The sequence below is a fragment of the Alosa alosa genome, chromosome 7, assembly GCF_017589495.1.
Source record: "Alosa alosa isolate M-15738 ecotype Scorff River chromosome 7, AALO_Geno_1.1, whole genome shotgun sequence".
NCBI classification, from domain to species: domain Eukaryota; kingdom Metazoa; phylum Chordata; class Actinopteri; order Clupeiformes; family Clupeidae; genus Alosa; species Alosa alosa.
In genome coordinates this window covers 9,621,213-9,643,478 of record NC_063195.1, presented here as the reverse complement: position 1 = coordinate 9,643,478, position 22,266 = coordinate 9,621,213, and the positions used below count along the sequence as shown (strand labels likewise).

Sequence of the window (22,266 nt, the reverse complement as noted above, 5' to 3'; positions counted from 1 at the left end):
CACAGGTGGGGTTTAACATCAGAGTGAGAGCCAGACATACATAACCTTCATCTGAGAAACCACACTTTCTGAGCCTAAGGGAGACAAACACATTGGTATTGGCTTATTTGTGTATAATATGACATATGGCAGTGGCTGATGTTTATCTGTTACATCACATGTATACACATGTATATACATTCTGTACTAGTCAAGTCAAGTCAAGTCAAGTTTATTTATATAGCACATTTCATACACAGAGGTCATTCAATGTGCTTTACATAAACAAAACAAAACGATAATAACAAATAAAAGCATAGAAGGGCAATATAGTCAAAGAATAGTTAAAAGGTAAAGATCATAATAAAAAGAAAACATAAAACACAAGGTAAAATCATTTAAAAATAAAGAATAATTAGTAAGCAAAAACAAAGGCAAAAGTAGTCAAAAAAAGTAATAAAAAGTGTTATGCAAAGACTGGCACATTCAGAGATAATGAAATTTGACAAATCACAAATATCTGCTTCCTTGCCACTCAGGTGCATTCATTTAGCAATCAAAATGAAGTAAACTAAGAAAAATATCAGAAATTGCATGACCTCACACCAACCTTAATATCTGCAGTTTGCAGTGGGGGCTGGACAGTCCCATAGAGAGAAGCTGAACTCCAGAATCTCCCAGGTCATTGTGACTCAGGTCCAGGTGTCGCAGCTGAGCTAAGTTTGTTGACTGTAGAACTAAAGTCACAATCTCACAGGACTGATATGTGAGTTTACAGCCAGCAAATCTGCAATGTTTGACAGAATTATAACAAACATCAACATATTATGAAAGGTTAGCATAAATCAATTTAAAGGTGCCCTGCACAAAACACACAAAACAGTTTTACTTGTATTGTTTTATATATGTTATATATATGTCCATATGTGTTCGTGCTATGTTGTAAATGTGAAAATGAACAGCTACCTCCTCTGTCAGCTCTAGCCACTGAAAAGATATAAGCAGAGAAATAAGGCCAATTGCAAAAGCTCTTCAGTTTGACGTGGAATTGATTGAGCTCATTACTATTAATGAGCTCGCCCAGTTAAGACTGTGCCCACAAAATTAATTTAGCTCTGTGACAGTTTTCACAGGACTATGCAAGGATGGCTGAATGTCAACGGGCTTGTGCTATGCACGGAAATAACTTCAACAATGCATTTTGCCCAAGAACCCAGACTTGAAGATCAAATGGCTTCAGTTTATTTTTTGGGTTCAACCAGTACCTTCAGCACCTTCTGTTCAGGATGCTGCACCCTGTCCACTGTTTTCACATTTGTCAATCAGGAGGATTGGTTCACCACAATAGATCTGCGGGATGGATATTTTCATATCCCAATCTACAGAAACCAGAGGAGGTATCTTCGACTTTCAGGGAAAAACATACCAGTACAATATTCTCCCCTTTGGTCTGTCCCTGGCTCCTTGCACTTTTACAAAGTGCACGGATGCAGCTCTGATTCCACTCTGTCGTCAGGGGATTTGTGTCCTGAATTATATAGACCACTGGCTAATTAGTGTGCCGAGATCAGGCAAAGAGTGATACAGAGGCAGTATTGGAGCACCTCCTCAAGCTGGGACTTGCGCTGAACAGGGAGAAGAGTATGCTCAGGCCTTCCACGACTGTGGAGTACTTGGGCCTTGTACTGAACTCCATGTCAATGAGAGCTTGTCTTACAACTCGGCGGCCATACATTCGTCTAATATTTCACTGCCTTTGTAACATAGTGATAGCCAACCTTAGGAACACATTGAGTAGCAAGATCCCTTCCACTCAGCGGCCACGACCATTGCTGCTGCTTAGCTTAAAAATCAGGCGTACAATCACACGCCATAGGAGGAGTTCCATAGATATACTGACAGGGGAGAGGTTAGAACCCGATTGACGCAAAGTGCGTCAAAAACACACCCTTTCTTCTCTGTTACATTGCTCTGGAACTGTTTATCGCAACGACATGAGACCTTTATTGCATGACAGAGCAGAAGTGGGGCTTTCCAAAGAGACTACACACTTGTTTGTACGATCAAGTATGAAAATAAAAAAAAATCATGAAATTAAATCAAATTGCATCATATTTACAGTCTATACTTCTCTGCGTTCACCTGCGCACCCATTACTCTTGTTTGAATTACTTGCGCAAGTAGATTGCACCCTCTGTAGTGGGTAACAGGTTGATTTGTTATGTGTTTCCTAAACTGCTCACCCTCGCGGGAGGAGGGCCCATACTGTGGCGTGTTGACCTTCATTCTTTGTGCACAGTATCTGACATTAAATATTACTGTCCGGTGTGGAGTATATACAATAGTGCAGAGGTTCTTAACTGGTCTGGCTTTGGGACCCACAATTTTCTTGTTCATTATGTTGCGGCCCATATATTGTTGGGGCTAACTTTCAAAGTTTACAATACTGTAGAGACCCTCATCACCCTACCACAGAAGTAATTGTGCATTGTCAGTGGTATAAAATAGCATTTATTGACATGTTAGCTGCCCCTTTACCTTTCACTGTGTAAGCCCATTCAGTGTTAATCCAAAAAATGGTCTTGTTCAAAACTCCACCAATTAATGTAATTTTGCTCTCAATCAATAGTTTGAACTTGTTAACTTACCTAAATAGATTCTATCTTGTTTGTACTCTGGAGTTATGTTTTATGTGAATCCACATCCTACTTCAAATCTACTAGCCTACTTGCTTTTACGACAAAAAATTATGTCTATGAACAAATGATGAAGGATAAAATGTTATATATGCTAAAAAATAAATACATACAGTGGGCAGTGCTTCGAATTGGCCAGCTTCCCTCGCGGTCCGCGCGCGGGATCACGCGGTAAGCAATTGTATTTGTTCAACTTTATGAAGCAGAATTATGCACTTACTTGGAACGTAACACATTTGACAAAGGACAGATGTATGTTGCTAGTGACAAAATATTAACTTTCAGTGTTTTACGATGTCTTTGTCATGGGAAAGTGTTTTTCCCCATGCATTTATTCTAGGCTACTGTCAGTGACTGCCGCGAGAGAAGCGGGTTCTGTGTTTCGTTCATGTCAGTGACTGACGTGAGAGAAGCGGGGTCTGTGTTGTGTTGCGTTGCGTTGTGTTGCGTTGCGTTGCGTTGCGTTGCGTTAATTTATTTTCATTGGGCATGCCCTGCCGTACCGTCCATGACTCCTTTTGAAACAATGAGTGTCGCGTGTTTGTATGGTTATATTGCTTGACAGGGGGGGATCCCACGCAGCTTTCAGAACATTTCATAATTCACCCAACACTAATATTCAAAACGTTGAAAACTATTTCGGCATAGCCTAGGCTATAAGCAGTTTAATTAAATGTAATGTTAGTTGTAAACAAACGGGCTACTTGGTGAGGCTTGGCCTCACAGATGGGCTCGTGCCTTAGATGGCAAGAAAAATCTTCACGATATACAGTGGGCAGTGTTTCGACTTGGCCAGCTTCCCTCACGCGGTATCACGCGACTTTAATTTGTATTTTTCCAGTGACGCTGCAATGATGCTGCAACAACCCAAACAACCGGCAGATGTCTCAAGTGAGCAGGGTGTCTCGTAAAAAGAAATGGAGCCTGGAAAACCCTACACAGACTTCACTACAGACTTTAGCAGACTGGTTTAGAAATAATTTAATAGCCAGAAATATGCCTGCCCTGCCCTAATAAAGAAATATTTGGTTAACTGTGAGTGAATCCCGCTTGCAGCCGTAGAAGAAACGCAGGACAAATTAAACATTCTGGTTTTCTCCGAGTGCAACGATGATAGACAGACATCATTTGGACAAAATATAGAGCATATTAACCTCCGTTGCTCAGCCAAATGCCTTCCTGTTACGTCCTGTTATCACAGAGTTACAGGTGATAAACGATTTTTGATGGTCACAAGTTCTTCATTAGCGTTTATTTTTTGATTATTAAAGAGTGTTTTTCATTTAAAGGCTTGACTTTGTGCTTATTCAGTAGAGCATTTAGTGCTCTCCCCAATCCCAGACGTTCACATTGCATGTTTGTTTGTAATGGATGCAACCGCGAGATACGCTTGTCATAGGCACCGATACCGTGGGTGCTCGAGCACCCACGGAAAACATCGAGCACCCACGTGTGCCAGCTTACAGTCCCAGCTGAATTTACATTAATTTAAAATCAAACATCGCAGTTAATGTTAAATTCAGCATATCTCATAATGTGATTGGCTATGTTGCTGTCAATCCCCTACTCCATATACTAACCACCAATGAGAGCGTCTCTCGTATGAAAATTCCTGAAACTTCCCACCTAAAGAATTAACGCAAGGCTTTGTCGGGTCTTCAGCCCTGAATGATTAAAATGTATAGCCCTGAATATCATTTTAAAAGTAGTCTGACAAAGCTTATTGTTTTGTGACACAGCTAAACACTGGTAAAACCCATGAACAAAGACGCATTGATATCTGCAATAGAGTTTTTTTTGGCGAAACAAACTCACAGCCGAACGTTGCTATAAATACATAGACCATCTGGACAAAGTCATCAACAGAGTCATAGCACTGAAGGGAGAGGCAACTGGCATGTGATCTCCCCACGGGCCAATGGATGTACAAGTTTTCTCCTGTGCCTACGATATTTAATCCAGTGTTTTGTCAAGTTGCAAAATGCTTTTCGTTTTAACACATTTTTATGATAGTAGCCTATACAAAAAGTACTTCATACTATCTTAATTGCTTTATACTCAATATTTGACCAATGGCTATTGCATCTGTCTATTGAAAATGAGAATGTGGCAAGTGATCTACTGTATAGGCTTCATAAAATAAAATAAACAGATTGCTAATGGCCTACAAGCTGATCTGGGTACGTTTCCCGTACAACTACGGAGGTTAGCTTTTTACTAACAGGATGCATCATTCAACTAACCAACATGTAAGTTACCACTATTTCCCAAAACTGTCATACTTACATAGTACTTTGTAAATTTGGACCATGATAGTTTCCAAACTTCAGTAGTCTGGACTAAGGTGATTAATGACGTTTAGTAGCACGTGAACGGGCACCTGCACAAACTTCTGTGGCGCACTGCGTTAAGGCCGGCAGATGACAGCCGCCGTTGCGCAGCAGTTATCAGTCCCCTGTCCAAGAGTTCGAATCTGGGTTAAGATTTTGACAACAATATTCACATAGTTGTTTACCTAAGTTTATCTTTTGTACAGATCATATTATCAAAATCAGAATCAGCCTTCTTGGCCTGGTTTGCAAAAAAAAGGCTACATAAGGCTACATATTCTCAACTGACTCGTCAAAAAGTGCGCACCACCTTATTATTATCTGCAGGTGTGTGACTTTTACTTACGTGCACATGGCTGCAAATTGACTTTTCATTTATGTATTTTCTGCCTTGGGCATTTTAAAATATGGATGTATGGTGGTTAGAAGTGTAAATATCAATTAGAAACCTAAATATATTTATAATTATTAATTTGCAAACAAATAACTGGTGTCAGTGACGTCTTTGACATGAAGATCCCCGGAACTACAAGTCTACTACAACATTCTACTACAAGTCGAGAGGTGTAGTTGTAACTACACAACTTTACGATAGTGGTTGCGAACATTCGTTGCTACTATGGTTTTGGGAAACACTAACGTAGTGTAACGATGCATTGGACTATGTAAGTTCCAAATATGAATGTAATTCTGCGGCATAAAGCAGATGTATTTGTTTTTTGTACAGAAAAATAAAAATGACATGTCAAGCAGCCAATTGACTACATTGCAGTCAAGAAGTAGGGAAAATTAATTTACGAAACCAAAACGTGGGTCATAGTTGTTGCGTAGCCTGTTAAAAACGTCGCCAGATAGTATTAAATCGGCAACAACATTGTTTTCTGCAGAAGCCTACCCAAGGCTACAGATTAATTCTGAACAGTTATTTCTCTACTGGCTCAATTATCACACAAGACACTGTTTTGATTTGCGTAGTTGCGTTACCCCCAACACTGACAATAATGTAGACAACAAATTTCGATTTCGATTTTCGTTACCACGTGTAGTCAAGCCTTAAGCCATACCCAAGTAGCCTAAATCAAGGTAATGTTAATTATGCATGATTTATTTTGTTATTGAATTCGTAGGCTGGGATTACTCTCGGCAACAATTATATTTAATGGTAGATCATGCTTTTTTTTCAGAGGGGGCGGCAGGCAGAGCGATGTACAGTGGCAGAGCGATGCACAGTGGTTGAAAGTGGTACTAAAGCTTCACGCAGCTTCACGCCTCATAATGAGCGAATTAAATGGTAATTTGAAAGCGATGCCCACTGTACAACTCCAGACTGCAGATTGTGGTTTCTGTTTCTTTAGAGTACATACCGAAGGGCTTCAACTTTGCGGTGAGGATCATTCAGTGTAGAAGATAATAGCTTCTGTGCTGATTCTCCAGGATGATTGTTGTTCACATCCAGCTCTTTCACACAGGAGGGGTTTAACATCAGAGTGAGAGCCAGACAAACAATACCTTCATCTGAGAAACCACACTTCCTGAGCCTAAGAAAGACAAACAGACTGGTATTGGCTTGTTTGCAAATATTATGACTTACAATGTTAGTGGCTGATGTTTATCTGTTATATCAAATTATGCACTACCTACATGTGTTATGCACAGATTGCAACATTTGGAGATAATGAAATAATTGTATCACAAATATATTTACTTCCTTGCCACTAAAGCCCTCCTTACACTGACAGGCTTTGCAAAGATTTGGAAAACTTTTTTGAAAGACTACAGTCTCAGACCCTCTAACATCTAAAGACAAGTCATAGAGTTTTAAGTCACAGACTAGTCACAGGCTATGATTTAGCAATGACTAGGGATCTTCAACTAGATTGTGGCAAGGAAACTGATGAAACCCATGAATAGGCTACAGCTGTTGCTTACTTTGCACCTCCTGTTTGGTGTTGGAGTGAGGTCACTATTGTTTTTTACATTGTTCACGCCACTATTTGGATGAGCCACGACTAAAAGACTTGCGATAATATCAAACATGTTTGATATTGTCGTAACGCCAAATCTAGAAAAAAGACTGATTCGACCGACGTAAAACCGCTAACATTGGCACCTTACACTAAAAGTCCTAGTTGATGGGAGCGTAACGCGACTTCAGCACAACTCCCATGATTTCTGTCCGACTTTGGAAATGTAGTCACCAACTGTGAAATTGCACCAAAATTGTATAATGTAATTAAGTAAACAAAGAAACAGAAAAATATCAGAAATTGCATGACCTCACACCAACCTTAATGTCTGCAGATTGCAGTAGGGACTAGACAGTCCCTTAGAGAGAAGCTGAACTCCAGAATCCCCCAGGTCATTGTGACTCAAATCCAGCTGTTGCAGCTGAGCTGAGTTTACTGATTGTAGAACTGAAGTCACAATCTCACAGGACTGATCTGTGAGTTTACAGCCAGCAAATCTGCAATGTTTGACATAATTATGACAAACTTCAATATATTATGCAAGGTTATCATGAACCAATTTACCAAAATATAGTAAAGTTGTTTAAAATATAAGACTATATATATTTGTTTATATAGTAACATATTACTATATGAATCTGGTCAAGTGCAATTTTCCTGTTTTGTTTAATTTTGTTTAGTTGTATTACTTGTCTTCCTTAGTTTTACCCATCTGTGAGTTTAGGCGAGGATCACACTGACCAGCGGCTAGAGGCAGGGGTCCTATTGTTCTCTATGCTTTAGCAACGGAACGCTGGTAGCGCTGAGGTAATGCTAGCATTGAATAAGCTGAGCGTTGAACTTGGTTCAACTTTCAAAGCGCAACGCGAGCATATTCAATTGTCAGTTTAGGCAAACCATTTGTGTTGCTTAGGAACGAGATAGAACTTATTATGGTCTGAGCGTTGCATTGCGCTTGCCACTGCCGCCAGCTGCTGGCTAATGTGATCGCCACCGTACGGTCAGCCCACCTGCAATGTTTGACAAATTGTGACCCGCCTGTTAGGCCACATTTAAAATGGCAGTAACTTTACACTAATATAAAATAGCAGTAACTTTACATTAATATCATATCAGGGGGAACCTTTGTAACATTAATATCATATAAGGGGAACCTTTATATCTGCAGCCTGTGTGGTCTTACACCCACCTTAATGTCTGCAATGCACAGTAGAGGCTAGACAGTCCCTTAAAAAGAAGCTGAACTCCTAAATCTCCCAGGTCATTGTGTCTCAGGTCCAGCTCTATCAGGGAGTTTGGTGACTGTAGAACTGAAGCCATAATCTCACAAGATTTATCTGTGAGAATACAGCCAGCAAACCTGCAGCGTTTGACAGAATTATGACAACATACTGTGCAAGGTCACTATAAATCAAATTGACTAAATGCAGTTAAATGCTCAAATAATGATACAAGTATAAAATATGGTAGTTCCCTCACTATCTAGCTGGTGTTGATTTTCACTAGATGTTGCATTTAGATTTGTTGACACAAGCAAGAAGTACTATTTTTTAATTCAAACAAAGATTACTGTGCTTTTATGTTAAATAATATAATGCAAATATTGCCCTGCCTAATGTAAGGGATATTTATTCCAAATGAGTAACTTTATGATAACATAGTATAAAGAGAACCTTTATATCTGCAGTCTGCATTACACCAACCTCAATGTCTGCAGTTTGCAGTGACTAGATAGTCCCTTAAAGAGAAGCTGGACTCCAGAATCTCCCAGGTCATTATGACTCAGGTCCAGCTCTATCAGGGAGTTTGGTGACTGTAGAACAGTAGCCACAATTCTACAGGACTTTTCTGAGAGTGTGCATTCAGCAAGTCTGCATGGAAATGGATAAATGTGTGGGATACTTTTAAAACCGTGCCCCTGTAAACCACAGACCATTTGCATGCCTATTATCCACACACACACACACACACACACACACACACACACACACACACACACACATGCACACACACACTTTAAAGATTTTACTATGATTAAGAAACATAATAACAACCCTTTTGCGCCCAGTGCCCATCACCCAGCGTTTGATCACAAAATCACACCATTAAATTAGGGATTTTGGACTGGCCACACCTTTAATGTATATAAACTTTGCGCCTGACCATCCATTTCTGATTGCCAAAATAGGGCCATTTGTGTAATGTAGCTAACATATATCAGCTGATATTAGCGTTGTTGACTGATATTGACCTATCTGCAAATAATATGACATAAAATGTTTATTTGTTATGGCTCATCAATTCTGCACTAGCTAAATGTTGTATTATGCACCGACTGGCAAATTGATGCTATGAAGGGCCGACTAATTGAGGTTCAGTTCTTTTGTAATGATAAATGGTAAATGGCAGAGAGCTTTACAATTTCATGCCACACATTCACCTATTCACACACACACTGATTACAGAGGCTGCCATGCAAGGCGCCAACTTGCTCATCAGGAACACTCTGGGGTTCAGCGTCTTGCTCAAGGACACTTTGACAGCAAACTCCTGGTCAGTTCCTCCTATATCTTCTGAACTACTGACACACCACACAATTCTTTATACATGATGAATATTTTTGATTCCCTGGCTGTAACTGTATAACTAACTGCAAAAACTGTGTAAACAAATAAATGAAAACGGTTAGTAAATGCATGGCCTTACACCAACCTTAATGTGTGCAGTTTACAGCGGGGACTAGACAGTCCCTTGGAGACAAGCTGAACTCCAGTATCTCCCACGTCATTGTGACTCAGGTCCAGCTCTATCAGGGAGTTTGGTGACTGTAGAACAGTAGCCACAATTTCACAGGACTTCTTTGAGAGTTTGCATTCAGCAAGTCTGCATAACAGCATGACAAAAGATATCATATTGCAGAAACAGAACATTGTGTTTAAACAGTGTCCTGATAAAACAACATCATCAAGTCAGAGTGCCCTGATACATAAATATAATCAAGAGACTTTCCCCCCCACACACACATGCAATATATGATGTAGCTAAATTGATAGGGTGATATGAACAATATATTGGCTTAACATCGGCATCAGCCAATAGTTGTTGACTGGTATCAGCTTATCTCTAAATACTATGGCAATACAATGGCAGTGGCTTGCATATAGTTCAGTTATTCTTTTCATAATGATTATTTTTATTTCCCTGTCATTGTAGTGTATTACTAACTACAAACATTAAGTAAACAAATAAGTGCAAATAAATGTCAGTGAATGCATGGCCTTACACCAACCTTAATGTCTGCAGTTTGCAGTGGGGACTAAACAGTCCCTTAGAGAGAAACTGAACTCCAGAATCTTTTAAGTCATTGTGACTCAGGTCCAGCTTTATCAAGGAGTTTGGTGACTGTACAATTCCACAGGACCTCTCTGAGAGTTTGCATTCAGCAAGTCTGCATAACAACATTAAAAATTACAGAGATGGATAAATGGAAGGGATACTGTTGAAACAGCGCTCCATTAAATCAACATACAGTACCATACCTAGAGATTGACATGGGGTACTTTCCACAAGATCATCTCTCATTGCAAATTAAACCAGCTATTAGGCTAACTGAAATAAAGCCATGCCAGTCTCTGGGTATGTCTAGGTAATGGGCGCAAGGCACGTTTGCTCGTTCAGGTTTTGCTCCCCTGAAACGGGTCGCTTGATCTAAATAAACAATTTGTAGTATTAAACTAGTGTGCGGAAATGATCTTTTACTTAAATGTAGGTATGTTTAAATGTTTTGTACTGTCGGGCTACAACAGCCGTAGAAAGCAGTGACTCACTTTAATATTATATTTCGGTCAAATTAACGGTAGTTAACAACTTCAAAGTTATGATTGAGAGCAAAAGGATGTTATTGGATGGGTTTTTTAGCAAGACCATTTATTTGCATCATCACTGAATGGACTTACAGTGATGCTAACAGGGCAGGTTGCTACGCCGTTATGTTAAACTGACTGATATTATGCCACAACAATACATCATTTAACCAACAGAATCATGTAAGATAAGTGCGAAGCACTTAAGCACTAAACCAGGAAGGCAAATGAACACATGGTTCACACAGGTATCACTCAAGTTTTCACATGGGTTTTCTTAAAGAGAGTTTTGCTTATGAGATCAGAAAAATGTTGCACCTTTGAGATGAAGGAATGCATGCACATCACACAGATACACACACAGACACACACAGACAGACACAGACACACAGACACACAGACACACACACACACCTAGACACACACACACTGTTACTTACATAGCGGATGTGCATGTTGTAACCACTGACAGCAGCTTCTGAAGAACTTCATCTGGACTGAGAAGATCAATCTGATCTTTCGCTGGTGTCTTTATGTACTTCTGCAGGTCAAACTCAGCCAGCTGTGTTTTTGGCATCTTAAACTCAAATCTCACAATCTTCCTCTCTCCTGGTAAGAGCAAGTCTACATGCAGGGTCCCTGAGCTCCTATTAATGTCCTCCACTACAGCATGGTGATTCAGCTCATTCAGACAGTAGAGCAGGTTGATCCTTCTGTCTAAACTCCTCTGATCTCTGATCTTCTGTTTGACATACTGGACTATTTGCTCTGATCTATCTGATTGGCTACTGCTCTGTGGCAGTAGGTGTTTTAAGAGATTCTGATTAGATTCCAGTGAGAGGCCCAGAAGGAACCGAAGGAAAATGTCCAGGTGTCCATTCTCACTCTCCAAAGCCAGGTCCACTGCAGTCTTGTGTAGGTCAAGCAGTGTTGGAGCTCTGAACAGAGCAGACAACTGAGAGGTTTGATGTTGGTCAGGCATGTTGCTTCTTCTCTTGCTGAAGCAAAGGAACACATACAGAGCTGCAAGAAATTCCTGGATGCTGAGATGCACAAAGCTGAACACCTTTCCCTGGTACAGCCCAGACTCCTCTCTGATTCTCTGACATACTCCTGAGTATACTGATGCTTCTGTGATGTCAATGCCACACTCTCTCAGGTCTTCCTCATAGAAGATCAGATTGCTTTTCTCCAGCTGTTGGAAAGCCAGTTTCCCCAGTTTAAGAATCACCTCTTCGGCTGTCTCTTTTCTCTCTGTGTACTTGACATTTTCTGTGCTTGTCTGAATGATAAGGAAGTGTGTGTACATTTGAGTCATTGTTCTTGGCATTTCTACACCCTCTGGTTCTTTTGATGTTTTCTCTACAACAGTGGCTGAAATCCAGCAAAAGACAGGAATGTGGCACATGATGTAGAGGCTCCTGGATGAATTCATGTGTGTGATAGTTCTTTTTGCCAGGTTTTCATCAAAGATTTTCTTCTTGAAATACTCATTTTTCTGTGTGTCGTTGAATCCCCTTATTTCTGTCACCTGGTTCACATACTTAGGAGGGATCTGATTTGCTGCTGTTGGTTGGGTGGTGATCCAGAGGAGAGCAGAGGGAAGCAGATCCCCCTTGATGAGGTTTGTCAGCAGCACATCCACTGAGGCTGGCTCTGTCACATCACAACAGCTCGGGCTGGAGCAGAAATCTAGAGGAAGTCGACACTCATCCAGACCATCAAAGATGAACACGACTTTGTGCTCTGAACTGGTGAAGACTCTTGGATCTTTGATGTCCGGGAAAAAGTGCTGAATAAGATCTACCAGGCTGAGTTTTTTCTCCTTCATCAGGTTCAGCTCCCGGAAAGGAAGAGGAAATATGAAGTGGACATCCTGATTGGCTTTTCCTTCAGCCCAGTCCAGAATGAACTTCTGGACAGAGACTGTTTTTCCGATTCCAGCCACTCCCTTTGTCAGCACTTTTCTGAGGGGGTTGTCTTGTCCAGATAAGGGTTTAAAAATGTCACTGCATTTGATTGGACTGCATGTTAATGCTTCTCTCCAGGATACCCTCTCTATCTGTCTGACATTATGTTCATCATTGACCTCCCCTCCTCCCCCCTCTGTGATGTATATATCTGTGTAGATCTCATGGAGGAGTCTGGTTTCTCCCTGCTGTGTGATTCCCTCAATCAGACACTGAAACTTCTTCTGCAGGTAGGATTTGTGGTTCTGCTGGAATCTGTGTGCGAAAACCAAAATACATGATTGAAGACTAAATCAAAGTTTGGTCTGGGAGTCTGGCTATAAGGGGAGACCAGCACATCTAACCCCAAATGTGTGGATTAGTAGTACTACCACCTGTTTATTTTTTTTTATATATTTTTAATTAATATAGGGGGGGTCTATTATACTAGCAAGCCACCGTCGTGAAAGTGAACCTGCCATTTAAGGGAATAGACGATGGCAGTATCATCAGTTTATTCATTGGATGTAACCCCAAACAACTCTTAACAACTCTTTTATGCATTGGATGTAACCCCAAAATACTCTTAACAAGTATTTTGAACCATGTGACCAATGCCCAACCATTTTTTTTTTTTTGCAGTTAAAAAGTGAAAAGGGAAACATGGATTTAAATTCAATGTAATTGCACCACATGATTAAGGCTATGTGCTTACATTGTTAAAATAGGGCTTTGGATTTGAAACCAGGGGCCATATAGAGCTAAAGGACATCCTATTTCCTTAAGTGTTTTACACTGTGCATGGCAATGATGTGTTGTTCTTACTTCTTTTTAAACAATGTTATCTTTTTGGGGAAAACACATCATTAACACCTGTTAATATTAATGCACCGTTGTTCAGTTATCTATGTCGTAATAACATCAATGGGCCTCATTCATCAACTGTTCTTACAAAGAAATGTTTACAAAGATTCTTACATTCACCAATGTTTTCTTTTCTAGGATTTGTTCTTCGCTAAGAACAAAATCTAAGCACACTCAAAATCACTTTCACACACATTTACTGATTATTTTGGTCATCAATTATGAAACCCGTTTGTCATGATGATGACCAAATATCCTTTTAGGACCATGTTACCTCTCTCAGGCCACTTAACACTAGAAAGGCACAAATATATTAAACATCAAGGGGTCTCACTTTTAATGGGCCACACATGTCAGTGTAGCTAGCCTACACAACAACGTTACTGTAGGACTGTGTGTGTGTGTGTGTGTGTGTGTGTTTGTGTTTAACTGTGTGTGTTGAAACTCACTTTACTCCAGATGGGAGTTCCCTGCTGGGATCTGGTCTATCAGGAAAGGACATATCACTCTTTAGAGACACACAGCTGGGTACTGGAGATGGAGGTCCGGCTATCTAAAACAGACACAACAAACATACTGTAGCGATCACACCCGCAGACAGGGATCACCTTTGGCCAGGATGCCCATTTATTGGAACAGGCATCAAGGCATACACAGACACAGATATAGGGCAACACAGGGACAAACAAAATGTCAACACAAAGATAACTCTGTGTGTGTGATAATTTGTACACTATGATGTTGTGTAACATAATCAGTTTTCCAAATGAATTTGTCTCATGTGCGGTTTGAATGTAGCCTATGTTAACATGTGTTAAAGGCACTGTGACAATTTGTGTTTTCTGTGTTGAAAAACATTACACATATTAATTTACAAAACTCGAAACACATTTCTCTAAATTAGACACAGACAACTCAGATAATGTCTCCTCTTTGCAATTTCAACCCTTACAAAAATGAATTGCTTGCGGCAGATTTGCAGCAAACTTGTGGGTGATCTGTGGAAAACAAATGAGTTCACTAGAAAATATTGACAGAAGTTTGCCAATGTTGGCCACTAGGCAAACTTCCAGCAAAGTTCTGGCAACAATTAGAAGTTTGCTACTAGTGTAAAATCTGTTCGCCAGTGATTTGCCACCAAACTTCCAGTGAACTTCTGGTGACAAACCTAATTTGCAGATGATATTGCCACAAATTTGCGGCAACTGTTCGCCAGAAACCTGAAATTTCTGGGGAACCTGAAATTTAAGGGAAGGCACTACCTTCCAAAAATACATATACATGAACCAATTGTTTAAATACATTTATCGGGTTGTATGCATTGATGGTGCTGTGCACACTCATTGCTAGAGAAAATTGCATACAACCCGATAAATGTATACAATTGGTTGTAATTGTAATGAGATAAGTAGCTTTATGTTTATCATTCTGTGTAGTCAAATGAATTAGCATTAACTGAAACCACTAATTTGTGGTGTTATATTACCACCCTTTGGCATCAATGTGGTGTAACTTCTACACAGAGCACTTAGTGTATTTATCAAATCATAATTTACATTTTGCACAACAGTTAGTACATTTCTCAAAACAGTGCAAACTGCACTGCATGGTGCTTAACCTGCAGAAGTGCGTATCTTGCTCAAAATATTTACACCTCAAAAGCAAATGTTTATGCCAATGAAATGGTCAGTGTAATCAAAATGACAAGTTGTTTATATCAAGATAGTCAGACTGTTTTGTCATGTTGTCAATGTGACAGTTTACTCTGTAAGTATTTTCTAATTAACAATGCACAAGGCAGCCCTATTTTCTTTTTTAAAACTACACAGTTACACATTATTGTGTATGGAGGGGGCTGGTTGCAAGACAGTGGATACGTTTCAATGTGTTGTTTTTTTCTATTGACAAACATTGTGGCAGTATATAAAAACGCTTTTACAGCAAATGACAAATGGCCAATATACAGTAAAACACCCCTTGGTCAAACCTGTGTATCTTTCTATTCATCCTGACATTCCTGTCTGTCAGGTCACATACATTTAATTATGCTATACAGACTATAGCAACTAGTTATAACAACTAGTTCAACACATTTGCATGTAACACAAGCGATGAAATAAGGCCAGTGGTAGGACTATTCAACAGGGAACCAGTATAGTGGATTTTGACCAACATAGCATTAGCCGTGGAAATAATAATAAAAAACATTCAGTTCAACATCAGTTGGATGGCAGTACAAAAGCATTCACCTATGCATAGATCGTAGCCTATTAAATGGTTCATAAGTGAAAGTAGGATGGGTTGGATCACTACTAAGGTCTGGAGGCATAAGCATAGATCTGTTAATCTTTAAAGAGACACAGCTAATCATTTCAATTGCATCACATGCTACTTAATCATCAACTACAAGGTTCTTAACATTTCTCATCACAAAAGGACCATTTGTCACGTAGCTACATCTCATTTGTCGCATAGACTACATAGGTCCACAGAAAAAAAACAGCGACTTTTGCACAAGCACATGGTCACGTAGGCTACATCTTTTAGGTCCACAGGAAAACCACAGACATTGCACAAGCACATTTTTTCAACAACAACAAAAAAATAAATGTTGCAGATGTTCTTAAAGACTCTACCATATGCCTCAAAAATTGAGTACACCATCAATATGATAATGCAATGTGCAATATTAATATGATTATACAATACAGTTATAATCCTTTTAATTCTGAGAAATGAGTATGATATACAGCACTCTTTACCTTTTATTGACACCCCTGCTACAGTTGAACAAAAAAGGCATTAAAAATCCCCTTTTGCCAATTCATCTTATAGTCTCATAATGAAAACAATAAGGTAAAACATTTACATTTACCTTTATTCATTTGCCAGGCACGTTTATCCAATGCGACTTACATCAATAGAATGACATTTAAGATTTTAACATTTAGGCATTTTAAAATGACCTTGAAGGGAAGTAAATAAAAAACAAATGTCCCACAATTACTGGCACCCCTAGGAAATGTCTGTTTTATGTTCAAAACTGCAAACATATTGCGATGAGCTGTCATAGTGTTCTGCATCGGGGTTATAATAGAGGCTAGAGCAAATGACTGTGACGTTATTAGACTTTATGCCAAAGAGCACACACACATAGGACTCTACCAGGCTACCCATTTCTAGCCCATATACTGTATTCATTTGTTTGCCCATGTGGGACCCATGCAGTACACATGTTCTGTCAGCCCATGTTTTGTTTTGTGTGTTTTTTGGTGTGCGGACACACAACAATGCAACATGTTTCACACACATTTTACAAAAAATGGACTTAAAATGATAAAAACATTTGAATATGCCTACACAAAAGTGAACCATTACACATCCTGAAACATGTCAAGCATCCACTTGAAATGTCTCAGACAGAGATAGGCAGACAATTTTCTATTGGATATAATCTCTCAGATGTTGACTGGGACACATGGCGAAAGCTTCCAACAAAAAAATGTGAAAACAAAGTAGGCTGATGAGATATCCTGAGTAACATCTTGTGCACTTGACATCACCACCCCCTTTCATTTCTACCATTAATTACTTTCAATTCTGTTGGGCTACAGATAAACTAAGAAAAATACAAGTTAGTCGTTGGTGCGGTAGTAGGCTATATCCCTCTTAATAAGGCAATTTTAAGAAGCAGGACAAACTGTATTGTAGGTCTACTCACCATGAAATAGGTTCCTGCTGTGAAATATAAAGTTTCCAAACCTGTCCGCTACAGGTCTACACCAAGTCTAAGATGGTGATACCCTTTCACTTTCGTTTCGAGTAAGCGTCAGTTAGGCTTCTGTGGTCAGGATGACAGAGGTGCAGATCATGTGCATGTGCAACAGGCAAAGGCTAGTCTTTTTTCAGCATTTTTGTTGTTCTTTGGTAGAATAAGGCAAGGCAAGTTTATTTATATGGCACATTTGCACAGGGGTAATTGAATGTGCTTTACATGAACAAAAGCAAAGAGTAATAGTACATAAAAGCATACCAGGGCAATCATTTTCAAATGTTTAAAAAGTAATAATTAAAAGACATAAAAAACAACATGTAGAACTAGTGAGTGCAAAACAACAAATTACTGTAACACAGCCAACAACTTGTTTTATATGAGACTCACACAGATTGTGTGTGTGTGTATGGAAAAGTCAAGCAAGCTAAAGAATGAACAACTTGTGAATAACTTATTCACAGTCTATCTAACACTACCTAGCAAGATAACAAGTGCAGAATCAAACATAAGAAGTTGAAGGATTTGGGTATAGCAACTATGAAATCTACTGTAACCTAGCAAACTATTCAACAATATCCATTCTAGAATTAAGCAATAAGCCCCGAGAGGCCGTAGGTTACGCTGATTAGCTAGTGCCACCGAAATATGACACTGAAATCCTTTCACTATTGGAGTCGCTCAGATAGAAACCGCTATAATGTGGTTAGGAAACTTTTGCTGTGGAGTGGAGATGCCATAAGTTAGGCTACTTAGAAATTGTTTGCCATTGTAGGTCATTGCAGCCTAATTAGCATATATTTGTGTGCGCACAGTTTTTATTGATAAGGCAAGTGCTGCGCATAGTGGCAGTGGAATATGGCTGGCCAGGGCATTATAAAACTTCTCACTCTTAGGCCTACTCATACACGGCGCTAAAATTGTGTATTTAGCTGTCTAAATTCCAATCTTATCATGCTAGGGGAGAAATCGTCGGACATCCATTATTTTGTTATTCTGTCATGAGCTCTCTCTCTGCCTGGTAACACGCGCTGATTGAAGTCTGATGACCTCCACCTGTTCCTGCTCTGCTCTGCCTCACCCTCGTTTACCTACCAGCTGCACTGCATTCACCACTCATCATGCCCTGTATATAAAGCCTTGCTTTTCAGTCCACACTTGTCAGATCGTCTGCAACCAGCACCAGTTACCTGCCTGTTTTGGAAAACGCCTCTGACTCTTTGCCTGTGATCCCGGACCCGCTCGACTACTTCTGTGTTCTCCAGCCCGGTAATCTTGACCTGCCTTCCGTCCCTCTTCTCTGAATACCGCCCTAGTCCTTGACTGTACTGCTGCCGTTTCAATTGCTGTTGTGTGTGTGTTTCCCCAGGACTTCCCGGATCATCCAGCTCCTGCCATGGCTGTTAGGCTACTGGGGAACACACACACGCAGACTCTGGAACTCCTGTACCCCCGGAACCCCTGAAACCCCTTAACCCCCAACCCTTAAATAAACTTTTGAACGTGACGCTTTTGTGGTCCTCGTCCTGTTTGGTGTCTGACATATTCAGCACCCCTGGTCAAAAATATGTTCCCGCGCCTGGTGTCATGTACTGAATAGAGAGCTAAGAGGAACTTTATGTTATAAAGTGTAATTGGGGAACCTGTTTAATGTTACACTTGCTTTTGGAATTGGGAGTAGGCCTGTCAAACTCGATTCCTTTTAAGGATCCGGGTTATTCTGAGTCACTCACTAAACTGATCCGGGTTGAACGAGTCACTTGAGTCAGTATTGCTAAATCGCAAAGAAATTCAGTCCTACGTTCAAGCAGTGCCGTGGGGTGCTTCATTTCGTTAAGTGCCTTCTCATGTTGGATGTGGATCCTCCATGATTTGAAACCAGGTTTTTGCAGCACTTGCATTTAGCCTTTAGAGTTTTGCTCTCCTGGTCAAAGTGCATCCACACATTGTTCATCTTTTTGGTGCTCATGTTCAGAAACTTTGATCTTATTGACAGAGAGGGTAGCCTATATTATAATAATTGGTAACACTTTATTTTAATGTGTCGCTGTTACAGTGTACCTATCTAATTAGGTACAGTGGTACAACCTGTGTAACAACATGTACTATCAGGTACTATCATTGTACTTGCATTATGTTTTTGTGGGTACCTACATATAGTTGTTACATTGTAATACTGAGTGCTTTTACAAAACTTTGCCAATTTGCCTAAATTTTCATCAGAGGCAAAGAGCTGACCTGAGACCTGCTGGATGGGGTAAATCGGGTCATGATAGATTTGATATACAAAGCATTCTTAGCTCCAGTCAAGGCCTCATTGTCTTCAGTGGACATGTTTTTTTGCTCTTGGGTGCTCCTTGTTGGTGCCCCCCCCCCCAATCCCAATCCTCCCTCACCTTTCTCAAGGCCTCATTGTCTTCAGTACGTGTAACAGCTGTTCTGCTACAACCTTGTTACTCTTTAATACAGTGGAATAAACCTATTAAGTGTACCAGTTAATTACTTACATGTACATATGACATGTATGCTATGTCTTCGATGTCTTGGAACAGGTCTACTAATTCACTACATAGTACATATATCAACTGTGTTGGTACACACTTATTGCTCTTTGATACAGTGGCATAAACCCATTAAAATGAAGTGTACCAGTTAAGTACTTACAATTACATATTACCGTTATGTTGTGTCATTGGTGTCTTGGAACATGTCTGCCATTACCCTACATACTGTAGTACATGTATCAACTGTGTTGGTACACATTTATTACTCTTTTGATACAGTGGAATAAACCCATTAAAATAAAGTGTACCAGTTAAGTACTTACATCTACATATATACATCCTGTCAATGATGTTATGCATCCTGTAATTGATGTGTTGAAACGTGTCTGCTGTTACACCACACAGTACATGTGAATTAGTAGACCTGTTCCAAGACAAGACCTGTTCCAGTTAAATCCACTGTATCAAAGAGTAACAAGGTTGTAGCAGCACAGCTGTTACATGTACACTGAAAACAATGAGGCCTTGACTGGAGCTAAGAATGCTTTGTATATCAAATCTATCATGACCCAATTTACCCCATCCAGCAGGTCTCAGGTCAGCTCTTTGCCTCTGATGAAAATTTAGGCAAATTGGCAAAGTTTTGTAAAAGCACTCAGTATTACAATGTAACAACTATATGTAGGTACCCACAAATACATAATGCAAGTACAATGATAGTACCTGATAGTACATGTTGTTACACAGGTTGTACCACTGTACCTAATTAGGTAAGTACACTGTAACAGCGACACATTAAAATAAAGTGTTACCTAATAATTAATTATTTGTTGTTGTTTTGTTAACAATAGAAAAGTTTGCCTAGGTCTAATGCTACTCTGCTACAATGTTTATTACCACTACTACTAATAGTAGGCTACTAGGAATCTATTCTAATAAGTATTATAGGCTGCTAATACTAGGCAACTAATATTACTATTAATCATGGCTATACTGTTAGGTAGCCTAATATAATATAATATAATATAATATAAAATAGCCTAATATAATAGCATCAAAACCTCCACCCACTCACGGGAAAGAAAGCAGTTTGAGCCAGACTGTTTATTTAATGTCTTAACCTAGCCTAAGCAATTGACTTTCAATGTAGACATAGATAGCCTACAGGAACGTAGAAATGCCCTGCAGTGAATAAATTATTATTATTGTTATTATTACTACTACTACTACTACTATTCTCATTAGGCCTATTATTATTATCACCTTGACACGAGTAGAAACTAGGCTACTCGCTCGTCTACAGATCCACTCATGTAGCCGGCTGATTCGACTGACTCGCACTCATAACAACATAACGTAACCGGTCCGCCCATGCTGATCCAAATGACCCAGGTAGGCTAGCCTACTCTCCATACAAAGCTTGCAATGTTTCGGACTGTTTTCGCGACCTAATTGCATTTTAAAGTAGGCTATGCGTGCAGAACATATGTTATTTCAGAAGTGAAAGCATGGCTTTTGTTGTGGATTTGCTTTTCACCTTGACGAGGAGTTACTCGCTCCTCTAAAGATCCACTCATGACAACGTAGCCGGCTGATTCGGCTGACTCGCACTCATAACAACAACGTAACCGGCCCGCCTGGCTGATCCGACTGACCCAGGTAGGCTAGCCTACTCTCCATACAAAGCTTGCAATGTTTCGGACTGTCTTCGCGACCTAATTGCATTTTAAAGTAGGCTATGCGTGCAGAACATATGTTATTTCAGAAGTGAAAGCATGGCTTTTGTTGTGGATTTGCTTTTCACCTTGGCGGGAGTTACTGCCTCCTCTAAAGATCCACTCATGACAACGTAGCCGGCTAATTCGGCTGACTCGCACTCATAACAAGATAACCTAACCGGCCCGCCCGGGTGATCCGACTACCTCAGGTAGCCTACTCAAGCAACTCCATACAGAGCTTGCAATGTTTCGGACTGTCTTTGCAACCTAATTGCATTTTATAGTAGGCTATGCGTGCAGAACATATGTTATTTCAGAAGTGAAAGCATGGCTTTTGTTGTGGATTTGTTTTCACCTTGACGAGGAGTTAGGCTACTCACTGCTCTAAAGATCCACTCATGACAACGTAGCCGGCTGATTCGGCTGACTCGCACTCATAACAACGTAACCGACCGCCCGGCTGATTCGACTGACCCGGGTAGATACTCAAGCAGCTCCATGAGCGTGCAGTTCGGACTGTCTGCACGACCTAATTGCATTTTAATATGCTACATCTATACACCAAATCTAATTATGTCTAGGCTACATGCAGAACATTGAATGTTATTTCAGAAGTGGAAAAAT

The 22,266-nt window shown here is 39.9% G+C and overlaps 1 protein-coding gene across 1 annotated transcript in view; it reads right to left on the bottom strand.

Moving 5' to 3' along the window:
• The window catches only part of LOC125297741 (NACHT, LRR and PYD domains-containing protein 3-like), a 43,309-nt gene extending 21,542 nt beyond the window's left edge, over positions 1-21,767 (bottom strand). Inside the window, exons 1-6 of the mRNA XM_048248196.1 lie at positions 21,729-21,767; positions 14,098-14,201; positions 11,276-13,093; positions 9,685-9,855; positions 7,293-7,469; positions 590-766 (exon numbers count right to left, since the gene is read on the bottom strand). Of these exons, the coding sequence (XP_048104153.1) occupies positions 590-766; positions 7,293-7,469; positions 9,685-9,855; positions 11,276-13,093; positions 14,098-14,201; positions 21,729-21,767 (2,486 nt within the window). The remainder of the gene's footprint in view (positions 1-589; positions 767-7,292; positions 7,470-9,684; positions 9,856-11,275; positions 13,094-14,097; positions 14,202-21,728) is intronic.
• Positions 21,768-22,266: the final 499 nt, after the last annotated feature.